The sequence below is a fragment of the Notolepis coatsorum genome, assembly GCF_963971535.1.
Source record: "Notolepis coatsorum genome assembly, chromosome: 5".
NCBI classification, from domain to species: Eukaryota; Metazoa; Chordata; class Actinopteri; order Aulopiformes; family Paralepididae; genus Notolepis; species Notolepis coatsorum.
Genome location: NC_140169.1, coordinates 78,269,835 through 78,292,947, shown reverse-complemented (window position 1 = coordinate 78,292,947; position 23,113 = coordinate 78,269,835). Strand labels below are relative to the sequence as shown.

At 44.5% G+C, this 23,113-nt stretch overlaps 1 protein-coding gene across 1 annotated transcript in view; it reads right to left on the bottom strand.

Moving 5' to 3' along the window:
• Window positions 1–897: 897 nt before the first annotated feature.
• lca5 (lebercilin LCA5) overlaps window positions 898–23,113 on the bottom strand; it is a 46,663-nt gene continuing 24,447 nt past the window's right edge. Inside the window, exons 4-11 of the mRNA XM_084314150.1 lie at window positions 21,503–21,750; window positions 18,606–18,911; window positions 11,787–11,924; window positions 10,110–10,188; window positions 8,193–8,329; window positions 6,691–6,777; window positions 6,588–6,660; window positions 898–3,722 (exon numbers count right to left, since the gene is read on the bottom strand). Of these exons, the coding sequence (XP_084170276.1) occupies window positions 2,794–3,722; window positions 6,588–6,660; window positions 6,691–6,777; window positions 8,193–8,329; window positions 10,110–10,188; window positions 11,787–11,924; window positions 18,606–18,911; window positions 21,503–21,750 (1,997 nt within the window). The 3' untranslated portion in view covers window positions 898–2,793. The remainder of the gene's footprint in view (window positions 3,723–6,587; window positions 6,661–6,690; window positions 6,778–8,192; window positions 8,330–10,109; window positions 10,189–11,786; window positions 11,925–18,605; window positions 18,912–21,502; window positions 21,751–23,113) is intronic.

The following is a 23,113-nucleotide window of genomic DNA, read 5'->3' as shown; positions in this document are numbered from 1 at the left end:
CATCACTTCCTGTTTGGGCGATCGGCCACCAGATGGCGCTCTTGAACCGTTGGAGAGTTGAGAGGGGCTCACCAGTACATATGTCTCCGGGGGAGAAATATGATTTCGATCACAGATTTTTGAAATATTGATATCAAAGACGCTGTCCAGCGTCTTCGGCAGAATAAGCATGGCGGGGAAAGACGCTGCCCAGCGTCTTCGGCGATTAAAGTGTTAATTCTACGAATTGTATCACAACTTTAACAAAAATCTTATTAATATAAAAAAATGTGGCAGGGTGTTACAGTACCTTAATTCTGAATACATTCGCTGTCAATTGCTATTGTATTCATTCAATTATCTGGCAGCAACAGAACATTCTATAGGGAGCTTTAAGAATAACTGGGAAATGGGCTATACTGACACTTTTTAATCTGCGTGGTCGTATTGTGGGAATTTTTCATTTTGTGAATTGTGATACACTTAAATTAATGCTTACTAAAATATCAAGTCAGATTTCTCACAAAATTATTTCAGAATGTAAATTGAAATAGCATCACACTTCCCATCACCATGCAGCCTGTTATGATGGACTACATACTTAACATGATTATCATACTGATGTAATTGTGATGTATCATAACTGAAAAAAAGATCCTGAACATCTGACAGTATTTATTTTTTCCACCAACCGTAACCCTGCACACACACACACACATAAAAGGTTAACCCTTTCACGGTAGTAAAAGGGTTAAAAAAATCCATGACACAAACACTACAAAAAGTGAGATAGAGTAGTGTCATGTCATCCATTAGTATACATTTTATGGCATGTTTTCCCAAAATAAATATTACCCTGCTCTATGGCTCTTCAACTTCTGTCTTTAAAAACATTTAAGTAATGGTTAATGTATAGGGGTGGGTGATAATTCAATAGTATCCCTTACTATAATATAATATATATTATATCTGGATCATATCGGGATGGAATTGTGATATTGTTGCATACAATTCTGCCATCTACATGAATGATAACCACAATTAACAAAAATTCCCCTCCAAGTGAGATCTTCAATATTTTAGGGGATGTTATTTGAAAATTACATTGATCACTTTACATGATCATGCAGTTCAATGCCATGAACAGCAATTGGATTATTTATCTTGTAATTTTGTGAACAAATACGATACATATTGACATCGGGAAAAATTCCATTTAAAACCGTGATATGAATGTATTTCATATCACCCAGCCATATATAGTTACAAGTGCAAGTGGCAAGTGCAAGTGGCGTCACCCAAAATGTTAGAACTGTTGTTGTGAAAATGATGACTAAAGCCCTTCGATGTCCATCTCCTTGAATAACAACAGAATCAAGCCGTTTCAGATCCATATCTTGAAAGAGACTGCATAATGTGTCGGGTTTCCTTGATTGGCCCATCAGTCACATCTAGTGGAGAGGACACAGTGCTTAACAATAAAGCATCTTATACAACAGGTAGGTCCGACCACGCATTGTGATTGGTCGAGAGCGTTCTAAACCGTGAGTATATTCATGATACACTCACAGTTAAATCACCATGAATAATACCACTGCGCTGGCTTTAGAATGTTGTAGAAAGTTTCAACTGCCATTCATCAAACGGAAACTGTGTCAACATGACCTACTCCGCGGACAACATTACGTTTGATTTAACGTACCCGTTAACCATAAACAAGTGGATATATAAAGAGGACGAGCCAACATCTACCGGTATTCAGAAAAACAGCATTATTAGACGTGCTGCCAATCCAACGAAAGACAAGCTGGACGCGCTGGAGAAAAGCCGCAATTGATCCTAGGCTTCAACACCATCAAGTGGACGGCCTGGGCATTGAACTGGCCCGACTCCCGGAACTGTCCGAGGTGCTGATGACTTTTTCCGACTTTCGATAGCTTGTTGATAGCCTACTCCATTTGAAATTCCATAGCAACGAGACATCTTTAGGAAAACATTTTCTACGCCAAGTTCACTGAAATCAATATAAAAGACCCTAGAATTGTCTGTATTCATCCTATATTTTTCCCGACGGTGCAACTTGCTGTATAAAAGCAATAATACACGAGAACCAGTGGAATATCATGAATATTGCCACTCTGTGATGCCTACTGACTCGAGCTTCGCTCTCGTGGCTGCGGGCGCATCACAGCCGTGGCAATATTCATGACATACCACTGGTTCTCGTGTATTATTGGTTAATTAAGTATCAAGTGAACAGAAGGCCACGCCCCCTCAGTCTCCTGAGAGTTGGCTGTGCTTAGAGAGGGAGACATAAAACACTTCAAATGTCTACAAATCAAATGATACATCTGAAGCTGAAAAATGTATACTCATTAACATTAACATTGCACAGGAAATGTATGACTTAAAGAAAATCATTGTACTGGATATTTAAAAGAGCCGTTACATTTACAAAGCATTCACACAATGTGAAAATCAACTCATTTGATTTTTCTTTTTTTTTTAAACCACATGAACTGTTTTTCACATTTCACAACTGTCATATGCAAACAAATACATTTTACATCTTTTGAGAGCTCAGTCCTTAAAAAGCTGACCTTGCCACCCGAATTTATGTACAGTCCTCCTTAGTCATTGGTCCATAATGATGAAATAATTTATCCGAATCCACAACAGAAATAATTTACCATCACATTTCATGTGAAAGATCACACGGACATGACTGACAGCCGAGTTGGCCTATCAGACGGCCGACGTCCTCCACTCCATCATCAAACTAAGAAAAAGCAAGTTCCTTCTTTCCGGCCAAAATCACAAAGTGAGTTCCTCGATGTCGTCGTCGAACGAGGCGACGGCACGGACCACGGGCCTGCTCTCGGCCACGTGCAGGGCGCGAAGGAGCGGTCCTGGGGGCGTGGCGGGACCCGGGGCCCCGGAGGTGAAGGTGAACATTCCCTCCCTCCTCAGACGCGTGGCGTCGCTGGTCGGTGGACTCCGCAGGACGTCCGTCTTTCTCTCTGCGGCAGGAGGCGTGACTGAGGCTCCGAACAGCTGCTGCATCAGGCTGGATCTCCCGACTGTCCCTTCCTTTCCCGCGCCCCTCTCCTGCTCCTTTTCCCGCTCTTTCTCCGACCGTCCGAGACTGAAAACCCCCATCGCCTCCAGTGCGGCGTCCCTGTCCTCTTTGGGCGAAGGAGCGGGGAAGCCGGGGGAACCTCGAGTGGACGGACGTCCGAAGGAGGGAGTGTAGTTTCCGAACGCCAGGTCCTCGTTGGAGACTTGAGCCCGCACTCCTCTCCTCCCCGACGCCCCTACCCCACCCTCCACGCCCACACTTCTCCCGGCACCTTCCCTGCTCGCGGTGCCGCCGCGTAAATTCACGGACTCCTCCGGTTCCGTGAAGCTGAAGATGGACGGGTTCTGGTTCTTTGGCTCGGTGGGAAAGCGGGGCGGAGGAGAACGGACCGCGGGGCCGTGACCGGACGGTGAGGCGTCGGCCTCCGTGAACACGGGGTCGCGGCGAGGCTGATTCTGCCGGTCGATCTCGCGCATCTTCGCCAGCAGCTGCTCTTTCTTGCGCCGCTCCTCCTCCTCCACCGCGTGCCGATTGGCCAGAACCTCCCGGTTCTTCCTCTCCACCGCTTCCTGGACGTGGCCGCGGCTCTTCCTGTCGTCGTCGCCGTCGTCCTCCCTCTGGTTCATCCTCTTCCTCTCCTCTTCCTCCTTCTCTTTCTCCCAGCCTGCAAGGGAGAGTGAGTTGGGTTTAACTAAAGAGCCTTTACTCCCCGTCAACAGAAGAATAAAATACTTGAGGAAGATGAGGGAGGAAAGGTTGTACAGTATATACAGTATGTCTATAGTAGGGCTGCCCCCTCTTACTTTATTACTTGACTAAAGGAAAGAAAAAAGGTCACTTTAAAGGAAAAAACAAAACATAACTGGATGTTTGTGTATAGTATAGTTAGGATAGCATGGTGACATAGGGTATAACTGTATATTGTATAGTAGTACTTAGTACTTTTATCATGTCTATTTTATTTCTATTCTATTTTTATTTTTATTTTTGCACAATCGAAGCAGGCATGGCCACCTTCATTTCACTATATGTCTTGTGTATGTGATGAATAAACCTCTTGAATCTTGAATCTTGATCAACAACATCAATGGTAAGTAGGACGTAGGGCTAGGGTTCCAAAACTATCCCTTCCTAGTTCTTTCGAATGTTCAAATATTGAACCTGTTTTAAAATATTTCAAACTATTTTCAAACACAGTTTTGGGCTACAGGCCTAGCTCTGGGTGCGTAAACAGTCTGCTACTCACTCTCCCCCACCGCCGGCTGTGAGCGCACCCCTCTCTTGGGCCGCTCTCTCCTGGCTGCGGCCCGTCAGGAGAGACCACAGTTATAAACACGACGACTAGTATGGTTGATAAGCAACTAGCTACACAACCTCACTGAGGCTGAACCAATACTGGTGTTTACCAAAGATGACTTTCATAGTCCCAAGTGTACTGTGATGTCATAGTCCCAAGTGTACTGTGATGTCATAGTCCCAAGTGTACTGTGATGTCATAGTCCCAAGTGTAATGTGATGACACAGTCCCAAGTGTAATGTGATGTCATAGTCCCAAGTGTACTGTGATGTCATAGTCCCAAGTGTAATGTGATGACACAGTCCCAAGTGTACTGTGATGTCATAGTCCCAAGTGTAATGTGATGTCATAGTCCCAAGTGTAATGTGATGTCATAGTCCCAAGTGTACTGTGATGACATAGTCCCAAGTGTAATGTGATGTCATAGTCCCAAGTGTACTGTGATGACATAGTCCCAAGTGTAATGTGATGTCATAGTCCCAAGTGTAATGTGATGACACAGTCCCAAGTGTAATGTGATGTCATAGTCCCAAGTGTAATGTGATGTCATAGTCCCAAGTGTAATGTGATGTCATAGTCCCAAGTGTACTGTGATGTCATAGTCCCAAGTGTAATGTGATGACACAGTCCCAAGTGTAATGTGATGTCATAGTCCCAAGTGTAATGTGATGACATAGTCCCAAGTGTAATGTGATGACACAGTCCCAAGTGTAATGTGATGTCATAGTCCCAAGTGTAATGTGATGACCCAGTCCCAAGTGTAATGTGATGTCATAGTCCCAAGTGTAATGTGATGACCCAGTCCCAAGTGTAATGTGATGTCATAGTCCCAAGTGTAATGGGTTGCTTTCATATATTATCAGAGCTGGAGCACTGAGTGGAAGTAGAAGAGAACTAGGTTAGGTTGAATGAATTGTTAAGGGGATGCAGACCAGAGAAAGACGTTTGTCTTGTTTACATCAGGGTCCCCCCCATTTTCAATTCATAGTGACATTTATGACATACACAACATACATGACATGTATGGTATAATGACATACAGATATTTAGTACTGATACATTTGTGACATATACGATATGCAAATATACAGTACTGTGACCCATAGATCCTGACAGAGTATATACATATGATGGGGAGGGCACTGTACATTAGGAGGGGGTGGGTGGGTGGGAGAGAAATATACATACGGTGGAGAGGAGACTGTCTATTAGGAGGGGTGGGGGGGTTTGGACATTTACGGTGGCCAGTTTCGAATTGCAGCCTCCCGTAGGTGCTCTTTAAGAGCGGTTTTGAATGTGGGTAGGGAGTCACATTCCTTTACAGCTTTGGGTAGGGCGTTCCACATTGATGTGGCATAATAGCGAAACGTGTTTAGTCCCTTGTTTGAGCCGAATCTGGGTTTAACATGATTTGTTGAGCTTCCTCTGGTGTTGTGGTCGTGGTATTCACTGACCTTTGGGAAGTATTTTGACATGTACATGGGTACCTTAGTCGTATAGTGTATCTTGTAGACCAGGCCCATTGCAAGTTGCTGTACTCTGTCGTCGACTCTAAGCCATCCTAGGTTGTCAAAGTGGGCAGGGGTGAGGTGGGTTCTGGGGGTAAGGTCAAGTAGTAGTCTGACCAGTTTGTTTTGTGATGTTTGTAATTTTGTTTTAAGCGCCTTTGAGGTGCTTTGGTACCATGAGGTGCACGCATAGTCATAGTACCCTTGAATGAGTGCTCCTGCCAGAGTCTTCAGGGTATTCTTGTTTACCAGAGAGGAGATCCGGTACAAGAATCTAGTTCGTTGGTTGACTTTTTTTTTATTACCTTGGATGCCATTTTGTCACAGGAAAGATTAGCCTCTAGGATGGAACCTAGGTATGTAATGTCATCTTTCCTTGTGACAATATTGTCACCCAATGTAACTGAGAAGCCGTCGGTCTTGCTGAGTTTTTTATTTGATCCGAAGAGAATGGACTCTGTTTTACCCAGGTGTAATGATAGTTTGTTATCAGCGAGCCAGGTGCAGATTCTGCCGAGTTCAGAGTTCAGAGTTCTAGGTTAGGTTAGGTTAGGGTTATAGGTTACAGATCAGATCTGAATCACTGAGTGGAAGTAGAGGATTGGTTGGAGAACCGGTAAGTTAACCATTGGCAAAAATGATGCTACTGAAAATGACAATTTGGCCGTGGCGATTCGCTGGCTACGTCCTTGTATTAAAAACACAACAGGGATGTTGCTCTCACCGTCTCTCAGCCTCTTAGCCTTCTCCTCCAGGCGGTTCAGCTGCACCTCCAGCCTCTGCTTCTCCTGCCTCTCCCGCTCTCTCTCCTTCTCCAGCTCCCTCTCCCTGTCTCTCTCCCGCTCCTCGTCTCTCCTCCTCCGCTGCTCCCTCTCCTCTGCGTCTCCCCGTCCTCCGTCCACTTCATCGAGCTCCTGGTGAGAGAAGTGAGCGAGGGGCGTGAAGAGGAGTAGAGCCGTCTAGACGGTGTTTCCCCACTGGTTCTTATTTCAATAGAAAAAAAAGAATCAGATCCAATATGTATGGCTTAAAACCATGGAAAATGTCAATTTCTTGATTCAGAACAATTTTATCATGGATGAACAAAACTTTCAAAGCGAATGGTTGATTTGAATTTCAAGGACTTTTTAAGCACATTGTTAAAAAAATTGGCTGTTTTCAAGGAATTCCAGGCCTTGATTTTTTTGACAAATCAAGCACTTTAACACATTCCAGGCCAACCCCGAGATATCTCGGGTTAACTCGCCATGCGCTGGGCGCCAAGACCAGAGATATCTCGGGTTTTAATCAATATTTCTTTGATTAGCTATATCCATACATTTTTCATCCATCCAGCCTGACGTTATCATTGGGAATGGGTCTGAGCTCACAAAAGGGCAAATACCGCCGCCTACGCCTTCCAGCAGGTATTGCACATCATTCAAATCCCTCCCCCTTGGGCTGTATGCTGATCTAAGAAGTCCGGTCCAGGTTTTCCTTCTCGGGCAAGAGTAACGTTTATAACACATGGACTGGGGAGACTGGGAGCAGCGTGGATTATGTGTTTTGGACATATAACGTTGGATCAATAAACGCAATCAATATTTGGAATGCCGATCAGGAATTGGATTAATCTTTTTGCAGTACATCAGATGTCAGGTAAGGACTCTATGTTACGAATCTTGGGTTAATCCGATGTTTCTTTCACCGCCATCGGAGCGTGTGTGTGTGTGTGTGTGTGCGGTTTGCGCCGACCAAAGTACGGAGAAGCGGTTTTTCAGACCCGCTTCCGTTCGCGCATGATGACACATATAATATCGATAATCTAGCGTTTATTTGAAAACTATTCATAAATCAAGCGACAAATGGCACGATTTCTAAGGAAATACATTGAAGCTCGATTTGCTGGAGTTTATTGAGATGAGACAGAACGCTCTAGAAATATATTCATATTCACCACGGTATAAAACGGAAATGTATGTATGAAAAAAGTATCTGTTTTGTGCATGTTGACTGGAAGCAACTAACTGACAATCAACGTGTTCATTAGATCAATAGCTATAATATTTCATTATTTTATTTTAATCACTCGCAAGTAAAGCTTTCCCTACATTGGATAAAGCACTGGCGCTGACGGGCCATTAGCGCCCTCTGCTGTTGGCCCCCAATGAGTTAAGCACTTCAAGGACCTTGTGCGAACCTGTAATGGTTCTTCATCTGAGGTGCTCGGTTGATAAGACTCATCATGGATGGAGTAAGTAGACGATGGAGCAACATTCCTCCACAGCTCTCAAGAGTCTCAGGATGGGAGCTGGACGCTGTGGGGGGTGAGGCTGAAGAGACACCTTACCTTGAGTGACAGGTAGTCGTCGGGTGCCTGTTCGCTGTACTTGTTGCCGTCGGTGATGGCGGGAGGAGGGGTGGGGAAGTCCAGACTCACCCGCCGGTCTTCGGTCTGAACGGCCTTGGTGCTGTTCCTACTGGGGACTGCAGGGGGCGACAAACACAGAGACACATGGTGAATGGACTGCATGGGCGACAAACACAGAGACACATGGTGAATGGACTGCAGGGGGCGACAAACACAGAGACACATGGTGAATGGACTGCAGGGGGCGACAAACACAGAGACACATGGTGAATGGACTGCATGGGGGACAAACACAGAGACACATGGTGAATGGACTGCAGGGGGCGACAAACACAGAGACACATGGTGAATGGACTGCAGGGGGCGACAAACACAGAGACACATGGTGAATGGACTGCAGGGGGCGACAAACACAGAGACACATGGTGAATGGACTGCAGGGGGGACAAACACAGAGACACATGGTGAATGGACTGCATGGGGGACAAACACAGAGACACATGGTGAATGGACTGCAGGGGGCGACACACACAGAGACACATGGTGAATGGACTGCAGGGGGCGACAAACATAGAGACACATGGTGAATGGACTGCAGGGGGCGACAAACACAGAGACACATGGTGAATGGACTGCAGGGGGCGACAAACACAGACACATGGTGAATGGACTGCAGGGGGCGACAAACACAGAGACACATGGTGAATGGACTGCAGGGGGCGACAAACACAGAGACACATGGTGAATGGACTGCAGGGGGGACAAACACAGAGACACATGGTGAATGGACTGCATGGGGGACAAACACAGAGACACATGGTGAATGGACTGCATGGGGGACAAACACAGAGACACATGGTGAATGGACTGCAGGGGGCGACAAACACAGAGACACATGGTGAATGGACTGCAGGGGGCGACAAACACAGAGACACATGGTGAATGGACTGCATTTACACAGCGCTTTTCTCCAAAGGGCTTTAAAACTTATGCCTCACACATTCACCAATTCACTCACATGTTCACACACCGATGGCAGATGCAACCATGCAAAGTGCCAACATTTTAGGGGGTGCAGTTAGGGGGTTAAGTGTCTTGCTCAAGGACACTTCAACACACTGCCGCAATGAGCCGTAATCGTACCGGCAAATTAATTGCATTTATCTTTTTCTTTTTTATCTACATTAAACGGATCTTTTTCAAGTTCCAAGTTTTAATACTCTTATCAACATGAGTCAACAAATGCTTGCTTTATGCAGCCATTTAACACAAAAGGATGACCCTCATGCATTGCAAATTTGCATCAAATTCAAAACAGAGTGATGCACAAAATAACTTAAAAGAAAATAATAATTTAAAACAATGAATAAAGTGTGCATGAAATAATAGGGGAAAGAAAACGTTAGGAACTTGTTACATTCACCCACACAAGGGCTGAGTAATCACCCCCCCCCCTCTCTCCCTCACACACACTCTCCCAGCTCTCTTTCTCTCTTGCCCCTTCCTCATCTCTCTCACCCCCCCCCTCTATATATATATATATCTCACACACACACACACACACACACACACACACACACACACACACACACACACACACACACACACACACACACACACACACACACACACACACACACACACACACACACACACACACACTTCAGAAACAAACATATAGTATCAATGAGAGCATCAATAATACACCTGAGTGTTGTTAATTTTTTTTTAAAGTTAATCGTGAGTTAAAAAAAATAGTGGCGTTAATAGAATCGGGCGATAACATGTCAATACCGCGTTAACTTTGACAGCCTTAATTATTGCTTATACATACAATACTTATTATACAGAACACACGCATGCAGCTATGAACAGCAAGCGATACTCAGGTCTTACCTTTCCTCTTGGTTGTGTTGTCGGTTTTTGGCATCCGGTTGGCATAGATGTTCCTGGTGTCACACTCTCTCTCCTTGTCCTGACAGGGATGGAGTGAAGACATACACTAAATGGTATTTTACTTCTATGCATGTGAACTCTGTGTGTGTGTGTGCAGGGGCGGACCTAGCACATTTGGCGCCCTAGGCGAGATTCACCACTGTATTTTGTATTTAATTTTTTTGTAATTTTTTATTTAATTTTTTTGTATGGCTTTTGCCTCTTCATAGTTCTCTAACGTTAGTCTTTCTTTCCTCAACGTTCAATTCTATAAACACTTGACCGATACCCATCAATGCACAGCGCTCTAGCATGTTCTGACTGTGAACACCTAAAGCTGAGGCTCAGACCGACCGACCGTTTTAGATTTTTGGCTCATTTTCCCTTATGTTAGATTTTTTTTTATGTAAAAATAATGGTTGCCGATATAGAGGGGGGCGCCAAAACTGCACAGAGAAAATAAAATAAAAAATAAAAAATAAAAAAAAATAAAAAATAAAAAATAAAAAAAGTTTTTTTTATTTTTTATTTTTTGGCGCCCCCCTCTGGGTGGCGCTCTAGGCGACCGCCTATATCGCCTGTAGGAAGGTCCGCCCCTGTGTGTGTGTGAACTCTGTGTGTGTGTGTGTGTGTGTGTGTGTGTGTGTGTGTGTGTGTGTGTGTGTGAGTGAGAGAAAGAGAGAAAAGGTGAGCTGCACTTACTGTTACACTGTGACAAATATAAATAAATTAGAGCTTCATTCTCCCTTTGTTCTTTGTTGTTCCAAATTATGTCTTTGTTCAACTAGATTTTCTAATTGACTATTTATATTCGCAGATTTTGGCTATTGTTTGTGACTTAATGTTTTAATTACTATGTTGTTGTTATATGTATGCTTTGGCAATGTACATCTTATCATGCCAATAAAGTGAGTGAGTGAGTGTCTGAGTGAGTGAGTGAGTGAGTGAGTGAGTGAGTGAGTGAGTGAGTGAGTGAGTGAGTGAGTGAGTGAGTGAGTGAGTGAGTGAGTGAGTGAGTGAGTGAGTGAGTGAGTGAGTGAGTGAGTGAGTGAGTGAGTGAGAGAGTGAGTGAGTGAGTGAGTGAGTGAGTGAGTGAGTGAGTGAGTGAGTGAGTGAGTGAGTGAGTGAGTGAGTGAGTGAGTGAGTGAGAGAGAGAGAGAGAGAGTGAGTGAGTGAGTGTCTGAGTGAGTGAGTGAGTGAGTGAGTGAGTGAGTGAGTGAGTGAGTGAGTGAGTGAGTGAGTGAGTGAGTGAGAGAGAGAGAGAGTGAGTGAGTGAGTGAGTGAGTGAGTGTCTGAGTGAGTGAGTGAGTGAGTGAGTGAGTGAGTGAGTGAGTGAGTGAGTGAGTGAGTGAGTGTGTGATTGAGTGAGTGAGTGAGTGTGTGATTGAGTGAGTGAGTGAGTGAGTGAGTGAGTGAGTGAGTGAGTGAGTGTGTGATTGAGTGAGTGAGTGAGTGAGTGAGTGAGTGAGTGAGTGAGTGAGTGAGTGAGTGAGTGAGTGTGTGATTGAGTGAGTGAGTGAGTGAGTGAGTGAGTGAGTGTCTGAGTGAGTGAGTGTCTGAGTGTCTGCGTGAGTGAGTGAGTGAGTGAGTGAGTGTCTGAGTGAGTGAGTGAGTGAGTGAGTGAGTGAGTGAGTGTACCTTGAGTTTGTGAGCCAGTCGCTCCATCTCTTCCTGCAGAGCCCTGATGTCGTCCTGAGCTCCAGTCGTCTTCTTCCGCTCTGCAGCCAGCTGTCTCTGGTGACTACTGCTGCTCAGCTCCACACCACGCTCCAGCTCCTGCACGCACACGCACACACACACACACACACACACACACACACACACACACACACACACACACACACACACACACACACACACACTGAGAACTGTTTTCTACCGAAGTATGTCGTATGTCGCCCACCATAATTAATAGCTCCCAATGAAACTGTGCACAAGGTCTGTGGATTATCTTGAGTAACCATGTCATGATTTTAGAGAATGAGGTGAAATGCTATTGTTTGTTTGTTTGTTTGTTTGTTTATTAACACAGTTAAACAGAAGTAAAAACAATACATAATAAGTTATAACGATTGTGAAGGAGAAGTTAGAAGCCTAGAGGCTTATCAAGAACGTCCCCCGTTTTATAAAATCAAACATACAAAAATACAAGAATATGCATATTATAAAATACCAGAATACATTAAAAGATTTGTGTTAATACAAACATACATACACACAGTACATACATGGATATACTGTGTACATAATAATATATAACAACCCACCCACCTGCCTATAAACCTACCCACCCACATAACCAAATGCATACCTACATGTATGACCTGTTATCTATCTACTACTTTTGGATGAGAATTTCTTTGTAGTTTGCTTTAAAAATAAGCAGAGATGGAGATTTCCTCAGCATAGGATCAGCTGCATTCCAAAGATTGGACCCTCTATACCTCACTGAGAACTGCCTAAGTGAAGTACCACAATAAGGTATATGCAGGTCCCTGGACTGACGTGTAGCATATGAATGGACATCTGAATAAAAAAAAAAAAAAAAACTATTAAAACCATTTGGTAGATTGTGATCATGAATGCATTTGTACACAAATATACATATCTGTAAAGAATTAACCTCAGACACAGTCAGAATGTTTAGTTTCTTGAAAAGAGGAGCAGATGGTTCAAATCGATCTGAGAGGGTTGCCAGTCTAACAAATCTTTTTTGAAGTAAAATAATTTTTTGAAGATGAGATGAATGAGTGCTAGCCCAAATTATGTTACAATAAGATATGTAAGGAAAGATAAGACTATAATACAGGATTAAAAAACAACTTCTATTTATCAATGAACACACCTTCCTAATTATACCTACTGACTTCATTGCTTTTTTACAAACATGATCAATGTGTTTTTTCCAATTTAGTTTATCATCAACTAGGATCCCTAAAAACTTTGTTGAAGTTACTTGTTTGATTTCGGTGTTACTGATCAATATCTTTGCCTCCTTTTTCGAATAACTTTTACCTTTATTACAAAATACAATAAAATTAGATTTTTCTACATTTAACGATAGCTTATTAGTCTGGAACCAATCTGAGACACAAGATAAACCATCATTTGCTTCCCTAATTAATACTGCAAAATTCTCATGTGACATTATAATGTTGGTGTCGTCAGCAAACAAGATCGAGAATACTCTAGGAGATACCCAAGCAAAATCATTTATATAAATCAAAAATAAAAGGGGGCCAAGTATAGAGCCCTGAGGAACCCCACAGACTAGCTTTGCCCTGTCAGAGTCATCGCCATTTATGGAAACAAACTGTTCCCTATTATAAAGATAGTCACTGAGCCATTTAATCACGTCGCCAGCCAAACCATACCTCTGAAGCTTTGATATAAGTATTTTATGGTCCACAGTATCAAATGCTTTGGATAGATCCAGAAATATGCCAATTGAAAATTGCTTATTATCTAGTGCATCTGTGATTCTATCTATAAACTGTAAGAGAGCCATGTACGTAGAGTGTTTTTGTCTGAAACCATATTGATGTTCATATAATATATTATTGTCATTAAGATGTTTCAAAATTCTGGTATAAACCAGCTTCTCCAATATTTTAGATATGGACGGTAATAACGAAATCGGACGGTAATTGGAAAATAAGGATGAGTCACCAGATTTAAACAGAGGTATAACTTTTGCCACTTTCAAGTCTCCTGGAACAACACCTGTTTCCAGGGAGAGTGAAAAAACGTGGTTCAATGGCTCAATTATTGAAGGTAATACCTCTTTAAGCAGACTACTTTTAATATTATCATAACCTGCTGCTGAGTTTTTTAAATTTAAAATAATATTTTGCAATTCTTCCGAGGTAGGTGGTTCAAATGTAGACATAGATGGGTACTGACCTTGAATCTTGTCAAGTGGACAGTTATTTGTGCTCTTAATATTTCTAGCCAAGGAAATTCCAATGTTTACAAAATAATTATTGAAACCATTTGCAATCTCTGATGAGTTTGTGTATGTTTCATTTCCATCCACAAAAGTAGATGGAAATGAAACAGCATGCTTTTTTTTTATTAAGTAATTGATTTATGACGTTCCATGTGGATTTTATGTTGCTGGCAGCTTCTTTAAATTTATTGGAATAATATGTCTTTTTTGCTGCACGAAGCAAGTATGTAAATTTATTTTTGAATTTTTTGTAAACATCTGAATTTAAAGGGGTCGGGCTAGTCACAAACTTTTTGTATAATTTGTTTTTCTTCTTTGCAGATTTCAGCAAACCAGAAGTAAACCCGTCAGAGAATTAGGTAAAATGCTACTGTTCTGTGAGCTACCTGTCAGATAATTACGGTAGGTAAAATGCTATTGTTTGGTGAGCTACCTGTCAGAGAATTAGGTAAAATGCTACGTCACCCACCATAATAGCTCCCACTGAAACTGTTCACAACGAGGTCTGTGGATTATCTTGAGTAATAACCATGTCATGATATCTGGAAGGAGATGTTGCTATTGAGATTTTCCAAATGTACATCTATAATAAGCTGTACACCTGATAAGCTGGACAGGAAGGCCAGTAGCGTGGTTGGGGTGGAGCTGGACTCTCTAGCGAGGGTGGCAGAGAGGAGGAGCCTTGCTAAGCTCAGGGAAAACCCCTCCCACCCACTATACACAGACTTGACTGACAGGAGGAGCATGTTCAGTGCTAGGCTCACACTACCTAAATGCAGCACTGAACAGCACAGGAAGTCGTTCATTCCGACAGCCATCAGACTATAATGTGCCTCACTGCATCACTGAGCACAGAGTGACAGTTACCATCTTCCTGGACTCTTACTTTTGAAACAACACTGTGCAATATTACACCTACTGTAGACTTCAGTATATTTTTACTGTATTTATTTACTGTATATTTTATTCTATTCTTATTCTTATGTAGCAGCCTGAAGATATTGCTTATTATTCAGAGCTGCTGACTTGTCTCCCCTTTCTGCACCAAGACATTCTAATTAGTTTCATTGATATTCGCACGAACAATGACACAAGCGTCTCCTTCTTTCTATCACTGGAATACGGATTATAAACGACATTACTGGATCATATTCTACAATCCTTTTCCCTGTGGAGCTAGTAGGCGACCAGCAGGGGGCGGTAGCAGGCAGAGAGTGTCGGGGAGAGTTGGGAGGAGATATATGGAGGAGAGAGACGGAAGACGCTCTCTTCGGCTTTGGACTTGACCGTGAACGGTCGCAGCCACAGCGGGCGTGTGCTTTGGAATAGCCCCGTTGAAGAAGTGAAACTGGAGAGCCCCGTGGGATAGCGACGGGTGATAGGAAGTACTTGCTAGTTGACGCGATATCCTAGAGGTACCAGCGATAGTGTGTGAGCAAACGGTACAGAACAAGGTACTAACATTATCGGGTTACAGTAGTTACTGTGTGCGGTATAAGTAGCGTGCGGCTAATAACATATCTGAGTCCTTAGTAGTCGGGTTATAGCAGTTACTGTGCCGGTATAGAGTGCGAGCCCCGAGACACGCGTTGGACCTACAACCAGTCTGCTCCGGCTGCCTGCAATCAGTCTGCCCCGGTTACCTGCGACCAGATCTGCACCCGGCTGCCTGCAGCCTACGGGAGTTCGTCCCGTCCAGCAGGGGTCGTCATCGCCCAGCACACGCTCTCAGCCGGCGCTGCCTCTCTGCCCCGGCTCCGCCTGCTAGTGTCCTCGCCGAGAGTGCTCGACGCCATCTTGCCTCCCGGACAACAGTGGCGCGGCGAGGCGGCCATTTTAGATGAGTATAAACGAGCGTCTATGCTCCGGAGCCTTACACCGTACACAGTGTGGTGCAGCCCGCGGGCGAAGTTAACGTTGCTAACTACAGTTCATAAGGGGAACCCCAGACAATATATGCCGGCATTAGAATAGGACTTTTGCAAGGTATTAGTGGGCCCACACTTTTGTTTTCTTTCCTTTCCTTTAAGTGTGATAACATGTGTGTTTAATAATATTTTCCCATTCAGTGAACCCTTCTATTCTTCCCCTATGTCCTCCCTTCTTTCCCCATATTACGGAGTACTAGAGCAGTATATGTAAACCCTTAGGGAAGGTATTGATACTGTGTCTAGCCCAGACGTGGGCAGCACTTAGTCTGGGTACAACGAGAGCACTTGGTGCCTAGGGCGTAATTACATAATTATCAGACTGTAACTATTGTGTAACGATAACCATGGTGCAATAATCACCAGACGTAGCTATTGTGTAACTAGAAAATTGATGCAATAATAATCAGACTGAATGGGAGCACGGTGTGTGTGTCTTTTATTGAGCCTATCTTAACCCTTTGATGCGGGTAACATATATATAATTAACCCTTTCCTATTTCACCGTTCCCTCTTCATTGTAAGGTTTCTAGGGTCATTGAGGGAGGGTACTGCTTGCGGGGGGAACTCAGAGTATTTGATTACAATTCAGTCACGAGGTGTGGGAGGGTTTAAGGAGCAACTGGGGGGAGTGGGAGCGTGTTGGGGAGTACTGCTGACCGCCCTGCTGCAGGGAAGGAAGACCAGAGTACCAGACCAGGTTGGTAAATCCCGGGCCCCATCCACTCACACTACCAGCCTCCAGTCGACGCCCCAGGCCCAAAGACGAGGGTGCAGTCAGACAGAGTTCTACTGTGTCCAGCTACCTCCTGACTGCCAGCAACCGTTCCCACGAAGCAGGGATAATCCACCCTGCTACACTTAGGTAATTTGTTTTGTTATTCTTATTTGTGACGTGTTCTGTCTAAATGTTTAATTAATGTGAGCGATTTGCAGTGTCAAATTTCCCTCAGGATAATAAAAGTATTTCTATTATATTCTATTTCTATTCTATTTTGGTGCTTTGTGGAAATTAAACAAGGCCCATTGAGCTCTGGGCTGATGGCAAACAACTCTACGGCCGATATCTCCAAACCTTGGTAAATCACACCGAAACTACCTGGATGGATAGATAGCACTCTGGGGTAAGAGACTACTCCTGTAAGGTATTTTAGTTTACCATGTTGTGAAACAATTACATAGATTTATATTATAGAAATGGTTTAATTAGGTCCCCATTAATGTCCACTAGCATTGATAACAAAATGCTAAGCATTTCTGCTAAACGACCGAAACAGTGCTTTCTGGATGGACTCAAATGACTGCCTGTTTGTAACAAATCAGTTTCTGACAATGGCTGAAGTATCCTATAAAAATCACAGCAGGAACTCATAGATATATATGGTGCAAGGCGGGGTCTCCGGCGTAGCTCACCGGCGGCCATCTTGCCACAGGCAGCACGCCCACTCATAACATGAATGTCTATGGTGCATGTACTATTGAAATAACCATAGCTTGCTTAATTTTCAACCGATTTACAAACGGGTTGGTTTATTTACAAACGTTATTAACGTGGCTATGATTCAGGATGCTTGGACATGTTGAAATCATTTTTACATGAAAGACCATTATAAGTATGCACTATGATAACTACATCTCTGACGTTTATAACAAACCAAACCGTTTGAAAATCGGTTAAAGATTTTGCAAGCTATGGTTATTTCAATAGTACACGCACTATACACATTCATGTTATGAGTGGACGTGCTGCCTGTGGCAAGATGGCCGCCATGTGATTCAACATTCATCACATATTGGGCGGCTGAGTGGCGCAGTGGGCAAGGCGCTCGCCACTACGCAGGATATGCTGGTATCGAGCCCAGCTCTGGGCGTTGCTACCAGCTTGGCCGGCCGTCGTACTAATAATAAATAATAATAATAATTCATTTAATTTATATAGCGCTTCTCAATAACCCGAAGTCGCTGAATACTAACACAATTGGGCAGTGTTAGAGGGTGGGAAAGCCGGTGGGTGGGGATTGGACGTTGTGGACAGCGACTCCTACAGGTCGGTTGGTGCGCCTGTACAGCAAAATCAGGAAGTATCGGGGGCAGCGTGAGCCTCCCACGCGCTACTCCTCGCCACTGAGAGATTGCGCTGTTCAGGTGAAAAGATGCGACAGCTGCCTCCTCGTGTACCGGAGGAGACACGTGATGCAAGGCTTGGTCCTCACTGCAGCCGACCAGTGGGAGGCATAGTCTAGCAGCGTTCGAGACAGGGGAGGGGAGAATTGGAAATACGAAATTGGGATGGGAGAAAAATAGAAAATGGGAGAAAAAATGTATTAAGAAAAAAAAAAAGATTCATCACATAATTTACACAAGACATACTGTAAGTGGCAACGTCGATCTCCATTGGCCAGCAGCGTGGGTGAGTCATTTAGCCTTTATAGATGTCTATGTGTGAACTGCCCACTCCCCTCAGAAATGCACCTTGATCTTGCGCTCAGCCTCCTGGGCCTTGACCCTCTCTTCCTGCCCACTCACCTTGATCTTGCGCTCAGCCTCCTGGGCCTTGACCCTCTCTTCCTGCCCACTCACCTTGATCTTGCGCTCAGCCTCCTGGGCCTTGACCCTCTCTTCCTCCAGCCTGAGGGTCAGCTCCTCGCGGGGTCCCAGCTCCTGCTTGTCCACCAGCGCCTTTAGTCGGACCACGGCCGTCTGGCTCCTCCGCAGCCTCTCGTCGCTCTCCTTCAGACGCTTATCGGACACCCGCTCTTTCTCCTGCGCCCGCCGCAGCCGCTCGCGCAGAGCGTGCGTCTCGTTGGTGTGGCGCGACAGCAGCTGGGTGATCTCGCTCTCCGTGTCGTCGTAGCGCTGCAGGGCCTTCTCTTGGCGTAGCTGGAGCTGGAGGAGAGAGAGGGGGAGGAGGGAGAGAGGGAAGGGAAGAGGAGCCTTGTTAGAGAGTGAGGTATGATGTGACTGTTAATTAGGCTACCTGTTAACTCATTCAGTGCCAGCTATTAGTCTTAGCCTTGTAGCTAACGTGCCAGGTTTCCATTACATATTTTCACTGTGCGTCACTATGTTTGGAGAGCTATATCTATATTCTATATTATAGCTATGGGGACAATACTATGGTCATTTGACAGTGACTTTCTTCCGTCCAAGATGCAAAAAAGAGATAGTTTTTTCAGGCATACGTTTGCACGTTATCCCGTGGTGAATATAAGTATAATTTCAGAGTGATCCGGGATCATTCCCGAAACGCTGAGTTATAGGGCGCTACGTGAATTCTACTATAATCGTTGGCGTTTCTTGACTGGACACGCTACTATTTCCAAATCAAATGTATATAATAGGTATTATGTTTCATCATGAATGCATGAAAGTAGAGGGGGGGGGGTCGTTTCTGATGCTTTGATTGCCAGTAATGGCATTCATATTGAACACTAAAAACGCTGATCAGCTGGATCGGTATGGAATTGTCGTCAGATAGTCCTTACCTCTGATCGGGGGTATTCCAAAAAGGATATTCCAATTGTTTGATCGCCATCTGGTCCATCTGATGTCCATCTAGTCCACGACATAATACAGCACAACACATGCACCAAGTGTCCCGTAGACGTTTCGATGCGACCGAGTGAACCTCTAGACTTCCCTGTACTACAAAACTGCGCCCGGAGCGGTTTAAACGTAACACATGGTCTGGAACAGGGTTTACTGCACTCTCGATACTGCCACCTGGCAGGATCTGGCCGGTACTGCACCCTCGGGGTCCCAGTATGCCTTTTAACGGCAACATACAGGTCAGTGACATTGAATAGGACATTAAAATCGAATAAAAGGGGCACCCAAGTGGCGACCCATGTGACACGCTGCGTCGCGAAGCGGCCGACCCGGGTTCGATTCCCGGACCCGCCGTCCTTTGCCGAATGTCTTCCCTCCGCTCTGTCCCCCGTTCTTCCTCTCTCTCTCTCTCTCTCTCTCTACCGGACTGACCGGTAGAACAAACAAATAGAAATCTACCAAAAAACATAATTAAAAGAAGAAAATCGAATAAAAGAAAAAACGACCAAAACCCGAGATATCTCGGGTCTGGCAGCCAACACATGGCGAGTTAACCTGAGAAATCTCTGGTCTGGCAATTAAAGAGTTAAGAGAATGAGGTAAATGTGACTGGTGGGCTACCTATTAAAGGGTGAGGTCAAATCTAAGTGTTTGGCGAGCTACCTGTTGGAGAATGTGCTAAAATGTGACTGTTTGGCAAGTGACCTGTTCAAGGATGAGGTCAAATGTGACTTTGAGCTACACGTCAGAGAATGTGGTAAAATGCTACTGTTTGGTGTGAGCTACCTGTCAGAGAACGAGGTAAAATGCTACTGTTTGGTGTGAGCTACCTGTCAGAGAACAAGGTAAAATGCTACCGTTTGGTGTGAGCTACCTGTCGGAGAACGAGGTAAAATGCTATTGTTTTGTGAGCTACCTGTCAGAGAACGAGGTAAAATGCTACTGTTTGGTGTGAGCTACCTGTCAGAGAACGAGGTGAAATGCTACTGTTTGGTGTGAGCTACCTGTCAGAAAACGAGGTAAAATGCTACTGTTTGGTGTGAGCTACCTGTCAGAGAACGAGGTAAAATGCTATTGTTTGGTGTGAGCTACCCGTCAGAGAACGAGGTAAAATGCTACTGTTTGGTGTGAGCTACCGGTCAGAGAACGAGGTGAAATGCTACTGTTTGGTGTGAGCTACCTGTCGGAGAACGAGGTAAAATGCTATTGTTTGGTGTGAGCTACCTGTCGGAGAATGGGGTAAAATGCTACTGTTTGGTGTGAGCTACCTGTCAGAGAACGAGGTAAAATGCTACTGTTTGGTGTGAGCTACCTGTCGGAGAACGAGGTAAAATGCTACTGTTTGGTGTGAGCTACCTGTCAGAGAACGAGATAAAATGCTATTGTTTGGTGTGAGCTACCCGTCAGAGAACGAGGTAAAATGCTACTGTTTGGTGTGAGCTACCTGTCAGAGAACGAGGTGAAATGCTACGGTTTGGTGTGAGCTACCTGTCAGAGAATGAGGTAAAATGCTATTGTTTGGTGTGAGCTACCTGTCGGAGAATGAGGTAAAATGCTACTGTTTGGTGTGAGCTACCTGTCAGAGAACGAGGTGAAATGCTACTGTTTGGTGTGAGCTACCTGTCAGAGAACGAGGTAAAATGCTATTGTTTGGTGTGAGCTACCCGTCAGAGAACGAGGTAAAATGCTACTGTTTGGTGTGAGCTACCTGTCAGAGAACGAGGTAAAATGCTACTGTTTGGTGTGAGCTACCTGTCGGAGAACAAGGTAAAATGCTATTGTTTGGTGTGAGCTACCCGTCAGAGAACGAGGTAAAATGCTACTGTTTGGTGTGAGCTACCTGTCGGAGAACGAGGTAAAATGCTACTGTTTGGTGTGAGCTACCTGTCAGAGAATGAGGTAAAATGCTACTGTTTGGTGTGAGCTACCTGTCGCAGGACGCGGTTCTCCTTCTGCAGCTCCTCAGTGCGCAGCTGCAGCTCGGACAGGCCGTTACGCAGCTCGTTGATCTTCAGCAGGCGGGCCGACAGCATGCGCTTGGTGACCAGGTCCAGGTCTTTGGGGGGCGTGGACTCCTTGCTCCGCGAGCGATCCCCCCATCGGTGCTGCTGGTGGGGCTGGTGCAGGCCGCCGGGCCGCAGGGGGCGAGACGCACCCCCCCGACGCCCCACGCCGACTGGGAGGTAAAGAGTATCAGGATGCATAGAGTTAATTAGTTGGCAGAGTTTTTCCTGCATAGAAAATTGGGAGGAGGACCAAACCTGACTGATGGTCTATTTACCAAACCTGACTGATGGCCTATTTACTCAGTTTACAAACGACACCTAATAATTGCAGGCTCTGCTAATGTTTATCCCCCTCTCCCAAAATTGCCAAGTGCACCTTAACCCATTCAGTGCCAACCACGAGATTAGTCGGGTTAACTCGCCATGCGTTGAGTGCCAAGACCCGAGAAAACCAGAGAAAACTTGGGTTTTAATCGTTATTTCTTTTATTAGCAATATCCATTCATTTTTCATCCATCCAGCCTGACGTTATCATTGGGAATGGGTCTGAGCTCGAAAAGGGCAAATACCGCCGCCTATCGTCTCCCGGATGGAAATGCACATCATTGGATTGGATTGGGTGGGACTGTGCATCAGAAAGAAACTCCGCTCCCGGGGTTTCCCTTCTCGGGCAAGCAGTATCTGTTACCACATTCACTGGGGAGGCTGGGAGCAGCTTTCGATTATGTTTTTTGGACTATAACGTTGGATCAATAAACTAGATCAATATTTGGAATGGCGATCAGGAATTGGATTAATCTTTTCGCAGAACATCTGATGTGAGGTAAGGACTCTATGTTACCAGTCTTGGCTTAATCAGATGTTTTTTTCTCCGCCATCGCAGCGTGTGTGTGTGTGTGCGTAACGTTAGCGTTGACCACGGCATGGATAATCGATTTTTCAGCCCGCTTCTCTAGCGTGCATAAGTACACATAATACTATCGATAATCAAGCGTTTACTTGAAAACTATTCATAAATCAGCCGAAAAATTACAAGGTGTTTTGTGTATTCCAGTAAAGGGCTATTATCGCGGAATTTCTCTGGAATTACTAGACATCTCCAAAACTATACTCGTATTCAAAATGGTATAAAACGGAAATGTACCAATGAAAAAACAATCAGTTTCGTACATGTTGACTGCAAGCAAGTCATTGATAAGTGAGGGGTGTTTTAGACCCATAGCCATAATTTAAGATATAGTTTAAGCGTTCGCAAATTTCCCCGTCCTCCCATTGACTTCTGTAGAGCCACATTACCTATAAGCCTACTGTGAGGGGCAAGTGGGCTGGCTTGAGTTAGACGCGTGCTTGAATAATTCAATGTCCAGAGTGCTTGTATCATTTTCGATATGCCAATCCTTTTATTGACCATTATCAACCAAAAAATATATACAAAAACTCTTTTTACTAATAACACTGAACGCCGATCTATACGGCACATCAACACGAACACGGTCAAAAACTGTTTGGCTATCCCCTCGTCACCCACTGATC